The following is a 6,396-nucleotide window of genomic DNA, read 5'->3' on the forward strand; positions in this document are numbered from 1 at the left end:
CTGGCCGCCGTGCTACGGCCGCTCGGCCACAAGCATTGGGCGCTGGTTCCTAACCATCTCACAGGGCCGTGGGCGTGGCGCATCCCGCGGCGTCCGCCAACCGCCCGCGGTTCGCGCGGCCTGCGGCCGCTTGGCGCCTGCCCTGGGCGCGCTGCCACCGGTCCGCGCGGACAACGGACGCGGACTTTACGGCGGCCGTGCCTGTGCGAGTTACTCACGTGCCATCTGCCCCCTTGCGTCCCCGTCGCCCGCTCGCTGAGGTCCTGCTCTCGCCTCCCCCCCTCTGTGGCCTCTCGCGGTCTCGGTTCTTGTTGTTTCTCGTTGTCTTTTTTGTGTGTCGTACCTTCTCATTTGTGTCTGTGTCGGTCCCTTGTTTCTGTTCCCGGCGCGCTGACAACTGGGCGTGTTCGTGTTCCCGCGCGGCCGGTCCGCATGCTGCAACATCGGGGCCACTACGTGAACTGTCTCTTTGTGCTGTGTATTTATTTTGCGCTCCTTCGTCATATGTGAGGGTGGTCGGTTGGCCGGGTGTTTTGCCAGTGGTCTCTTTATGTGGGTTGTTTTGGTACTTGTATCGGCACCCGTAGTGGTCTCCGGTTGATATTTCTTTCCGTTCATCATCGTTTGTTTCAAAACTCTTCAATTCTATATGCTGGCACAGACGGAGTTCCTGCACCAACTGTGATGGGCGCGGTCTCGTGGCCCGTTTGACGCTTTGCGTCGTTGGCGGATTGCATCCTTTCGCCTGGTGGTTACCTCCCAGGGAGTTTGTCAGGCCGGGTCGTCCTCCCAGCGGCGGCGCCTCTTGGCCCGCTCGGTCTGGTTCGGGGCGGGTTTGGCCGGGCGGGCTCTCCTTGCTCCTCCAGTTCTCTTTCACTGTAATATATGCTCTAGTGGTGTGTTTGAGTCTTTTTCCCCCGTTGAGTGGCACTCCGTTTCCTGCTTCAACTGGTATAGCGGCGGATTTTGTTGTCGTAACAGGGGATCGGCTTGCCGTCTGGTTTGTCGGCCGGACTGAGCTGCCTTCGCGCTTTAATGTGGCTCCTCGCGGTGGTCCCTCCCTTTCTGCTTGCTCTCTCCGCTGCTCCTGCTTGCTCCTCTGTCTCCGCCTTCGTCATCTCCGTGTGCTCGGCTTAGCTGCTCATCTGTCTTGTCGGTCTGGCGATTGCCGACACTCCCTCGTCTATTGCGAAGGGATTCTATGACCCGTTCCTGCAGCCCGTTGTCGATCCAACTCCTGGTGGTGTGCCGGTCCTGGCCACTGTATTTCCTGGCCTTGGTCCTTCGCTCGACGTCCCTCGGGGGCTTCAACACTTGGCCATACCATTGCCCACATTCTCAGCATTTTGCTTCTGCCAGTGTTTGAATATCCTCTCAGTTCAAGTTTTCTTCGCCCGACCGTTATATATCGTGCCCTCCTTTTGGCCCCTGCCTCCCCACTTTGTGTCTCCCTCTCTTTGGTCTCGCGCTCTGTCCGCTGGGGTCATCTGTCCTTCCTTCCTTTGTCAAGCTTTGGCTTTGTCTCGCTCTTTCGTCTGGGTTCTCGTTCTTTCTGGGGGGGCTCACCGAGGTCCTCTAACTTTGTGTACTGTTACACTGTGCGGGATTCTAAATTTTCTGGTTGGTGTCTATTGCCTGGAGCTTTGTGCCTTTGCCCTTGGGCAACGAATACTTAGTCTTGCTCGTCACTTTTCTGGCCTAGACGCGCGTGGAAACAACCGTTAGGCGCGACGGCACTTCCGCGTTGTCCGCTCTCGCACTGGACGGCGCTGTGCTTCATCTCTTCTGTCGAGGCTGGGGCTGGTGTTTCTGGGATTTTTGTGAAAGGAAGGAGGAACTGGGGTCACCAAAAAAATGCGTGCTAAAACTCCCCTCATTTCTCACATCCTTCTCTCATTGTCTCTCTCCACGCCGATATCGACTTGTGCCTACTATGTTCTTCGCCTATAGTGTGCTTGCCGGCGGACCATGAATACAGCTAGACATTGTGTAGTGAGCCCGCGGTGTTGTCCCGTTCGTGTGTGCGCGCTCTGTTGGGAATGATTTCTTGGTCGTGCTTCGTATCGGTGTTGCTGTTACAGGCTCTCGGCTCTCCTCCCTGGTTTCTTTCGGAAGTTGGTCTGCGTTGCGGGTGCCCTGCCTGTGCCTACCTGTGGCGCTGCATCATCTCCTCGTTTTGTCCCCTCGTGCCTTGCTGATGTCTCTCGTGCGTGCGTAAAGCTTGTCGGTGGATCTGCTTATGTCCCGGGTGCCGGGGCGGCACGTGCTGGTCATTGCTGCGGTCGCCTGGATCTTCCCTATTCGTTTGTGGTTATTCCTTCATCCTACAATACACGACACGCGCTGGTCTTTTATAACTATTCGACGCGTGGTTTGATAGGGCGCTCCCTGGTCGTTCCTTAGGTCTGCGCTGGCTTTCTTGGGATCGGCTGTCCTCCTGGCGTCTCGTCTCCGCGAAGCTTCGCTGCTTGAATTTTTTCCTACAGGGCCGTTTTCATTCTCTAGACGAACTGCGTCGTGTCGTATTTAGTTATGTGTTTCGTCTTGCTATCTGGCAATGTTTGTTTGCCTCATTTCGCTCGAGTCTCTCGAAGCTCCTCGTCAATTGCCTGTTTTGGTACTCTGGCTGTCTGGGCGTGTTCAAATCAGTTTCTTTCCCGATACGTATATTCCCGCTTGTATAGCCTGTGCCGGCGGGTCGCCAGATTTGTCAGTTGTGCGGTTTAGAGACGAGTCATTTAGGAACGCTGGCACGTGTTTTTCGACGCACAGTCGGACTTCGTACACTTACTCCGTTCTTGTTACCGCGTATACACTGCGGAGTTGGATCTTTTCCAACCACGAGAACTCGGTGATTTTGACGTGCGGCGCACTCTCCGCCGCTCCGGCAGACCGTGTATAACTTGGCAACCAGGTAGCGCCAGATACTGGTCAACTTGCTTTTTATCCCGTCGTCGTTCCGTGCACACTGGGCTCGGTGTGCTGACCTTGACCTTGTGGACCCCAAGCAACCCGGCTTTTGCCTGTGGGACGAGCTTGTTGGAGGGTTATCGCGAATACAACGTTGGTAGCTATTCCTCTTCCTTTTTCGCGTCCCCTCCTCCCGCTAGATCGGCCGCCCTCCTGCTCCTATTCTAATCATTTGGCGCACCATTAGCGTGGGCTCTAGAGGGGTACGTCTCTGGCTCCCGCCATCGTCCCGTCCCTAATTGCTCTCCATGTCTTACTGCCCTGTTTTGGGTTTTCACGGTTATGTTGACTAAGGAGTATGTGCCCTGGTTCACGTTCGCACTGATGATGTTCCCATTTGCGTTTTGCCCCTGCTTCCGCTCGGTGCCTCTGCGTGTGTTTCAGAAGGTTTTCAAGTATTGTCTGCCATCGTCTTCATCCGTGGTCGTTTTTCGGCCGGTACAAGCCTGCTTCTCTTGCTGCTTTGTACGGCTCGTTGGCCTGCGCTTGCCTCCTTTCTACGTGTGAAATAGCGAAGACCTCTCCGCGCCAGCGTGTTTTCGCCCCCGGGTCTCTCAATGTCCTATTGGGTGGCTGGCCCTGGCGCTGGGCTTGCGTTTCCGTGCGGTCTCCCGTCTCCTGCGCTTTCTCCGGGCTTATCTTCGTCCTGCAGTGAGCCTCCTCTTCGGCGGCCTCGGTTGTGGTGGGCTGGGGTGGGCAGGCGGGGCGCCGGGGGGCGCCCCGTGCGCGGGCGGTTGGTTGGGTGCTTCCTTCCTGGTCGGCCTGCGCGCTGGTGCTGGCGCTTTCTCCTCTTTCCACCCCGCGTTCCTCGTCGCGCTTTCTTCTCTCATTTATTTTTTCTCTCATGTCTCTGTGCCCGGCTGCCGGTGACGCCTGCTCGCCTTTCTCTTGATTTCTTTCTTTATTTTTTCTGCGTTTTCTTCGTTTTTGTGCTGTTCTTTGTTGACGCGCACGGTGTTCTGTGCTGTTGGCTGGTATTCAACCCTGTGTGCTCAATCTTCTGGGAGGTGGCTCTCTGCCTGGGTTTTCCGCCGGTGGTGGCCCTTTCTTTGCCTTGCTCTTAGGTGGTGCTTTCCTTTGCGGGTGGATTCTGTCCCCTCGGTGGTTTCGCCCGTGTGGTGTTGTTCTGTGCCGCCGGGCGTGTGTGCGGCCTTCTGCGTTGCATCTATTCTGTGCCCCCTGGCTTTTCGCTTTCTCGTGCCTTTTTGCGCCTTGTCGACTGTGCTGTGTTGTGGGTCACCCTCCGGGGGGGTGCCTCCCTTCCCAGCTCTCCTCTGTGGATCCGCATTTACCCTCTCTGGTTCTGTTCCTCCTCCACTCTGTCCTCTCTTGGCTCTGGGTTCGTTCTGTGTCATGGTTATCGATTCTCACGCGTGGCCTTCTGGGCTTTGAGTGCGTAGCTCGCTCTGACCTGTGCCTTCGCCGGGTTCTTTGCTCTTCTCTCCAACCCGCTCAGAGTGTGGTCGTTAGCATCAGTGTCTACCGCGGTGCCTGTTGCTTGGTTGTGCTGTCGGGTTTTTTGCTCTTTTCTGCGGTCCCTGCTCGTCGGTCGCTCTTCGCCCGATTGTCGACCGTTGTTCATCGCCTATGGTTGTTCAGATTATCTTGCGGCGCTGCTCTCTCCCTTGTTTGCTTGTTTGCTTCCCTGCTGTGGGGCACGCTTGCTTTTTTGTTCGTCCGTCATCCCCCATTCGCTCTCCTTTGTCCCTCTGCCCCGTTCTATCCCATCCTGGACTTGTCGTCCTTCCGACCTTTGTTTCTCCACGTGCATACTTTTCTGCACCGGCCCGTGTACGCTTGCAGCCTTGCTTCCCGGACCTCCTTTCTCCGTTCCCGCGTTGGGGCCCTCCTGTTGTACCCTCCCTGTTGCACTTCCCCTTTTTACGGCTGTGTGTTTCCTGTTTTCTCGTCAGCTCCCTGTCACCTTCGCCCCTCCGTGGACATCTTCGGCTTCGTCGGCGTTTGTGTCTCTGTCTGTTTCCTCGCTCGCTCATCTGCTCGCGGCATCTTCCCCTCAGGCGTGCCGGCCTTATCCTGTCTCCGTCCTCCCCGTGTTTCCTGGGCCTTCTGTTTCTTGCTTGTGGTGGTCTCGCGTTGGTGGTCCGCCTTGCTGTCTCGGCCTCGCGTCTTGGATGTCTCCGTCAGGCTTTTCCTTTGCGGATGTGGCCGGTCGCCTTTCGCTTTTGTCCGCGTCCCCTTCGGCGCTCTTCCTTTTTCGGTGACTCCTTTTGACCCGCGGCTGTATGGGCTGGTTTCGCCGGTGTGCCTCGTCTGGGCCTCGGGTAGTACTTTGGGGCCCCCTCACCCTCTCCCATCTCTCTTCACGTCTTGTCTGGGCCTGGTCCCCCGCTCCCGCCGTCTCTTCGTTAGTTTGCTGTCCCTCGGCTTTCCTGCTGTCAATGCGTCTTTTTCGGGGGCTCCCTGTGTGCTCTTTTTCTTTATGCGTCCTTTTGGCCGCTCCGCGGATAGTGGCCCGGTGGCGGGTGTTGCGCCCGTTATCTTGGTCGGCCCCTTTTGTAGTTCTTGCTTGCTTCTTCGCGTTGTTGTCCTTCCGTTTTTTTTTTCTCGAAGGTCCGCGCTTGTTCTTCTCTGTCTTTGTTTCTTCCCTGTTCCCGTTTGGGTTGCGAGGGGGTGCATATTGTCTTCTTGCTTTGTTTGGTTGTTAGTGCGCTTTTTGTGCCGCGTGTTTGCCGCTGTGCGTTGCGCATGTTCTCTCGTCGCTGCGCCTGGTCCTTTCTCGCCGGGGAGGCCGCGGCGGTTGTGCCTTTTCCTTCTTTCCGTAGGCCGGCGCTCTGGCCGTTCTCCTTGGGGTTGTTCTCGTGTCCGGTTGTGATGTGGGATGGTTGCCCTTGTTGCTTTGCCTTTTTTTCTCTGTTTTTCTTTTCTTCCTTCCTCTCTCCATGTCTGCGTCTGAAGGTGTAGTAGCCTGGCCTCTTCCTCTTTGTGCCTTTTGACCCCGGGCTCCACGTGTTGCCTCTCTCGGGCCTCGGTATTTTCGACCCTCTGAAGCCTGCTGCCCGCCGCCCTTGTTTGTTGTCTCCCTGTGTCAGGGAGTTTCCTTCTTCTAAATCATGTCTCGTATAGTCGTGTCTCGCAGCTCTGGTCATGGCGCTCGCCGGTGGCTGGCCTGGTTTTCCTGGTTGCTGGCTATGGCCTTGCTTTGTCTGGCTCGACAGTCCTCCTCCCCTGCCCCTCGGGGTGCCTCCTTGCTTCCTTTGTCTTGGTTTGTTGTTCGAATGTATATTGTTGCTCTGTTTTCCCTAGGGCAGTTGCCCGCTGCCTGTCTTTTCTCTTTCCCGCCTGGAGGGTCCCACGCTTTCTCTTGTCTGTGTCGCGTTCCTTTCTTGTTTCCCTTGGGTCCCTTTCCGGTCGCCTTTTCCGTTACCCCTCGTTGGGATGCTTTTGGCCATTACGTTGCGGGCTGGT

General features: G+C 56.8%; 1 protein-coding gene across 1 annotated transcript; it reads right to left on the bottom strand.

The window, feature by feature from the left end:
- Window positions 1–4,999: 4,999 nt before the first annotated feature.
- Window positions 5,000–6,077, bottom strand: LOC139025255 (S-antigen protein-like). The gene is made up of 2 exons (XM_070440332.1): window positions 5,662–6,077; window positions 5,000–5,576 (listed from the first exon to the last, which is right to left on the bottom strand). The coding sequence occupies exons 1-2, from the start codon at window positions 6,075–6,077 to the stop codon at window positions 5,000–5,002; spliced, it is 993 nt and encodes a 330-aa protein (XP_070296433.1).
- Window positions 6,078–6,396: the final 319 nt, after the last annotated feature.

This window comes from Salvelinus sp. IW2-2015, unplaced genomic scaffold (genome assembly GCF_002910315.2).
Source record: "Salvelinus sp. IW2-2015 unplaced genomic scaffold, ASM291031v2 Un_scaffold2430, whole genome shotgun sequence".
NCBI lineage: Eukaryota > Metazoa > Chordata > Actinopteri > Salmoniformes > Salmonidae > Salvelinus > Salvelinus sp. IW2-2015.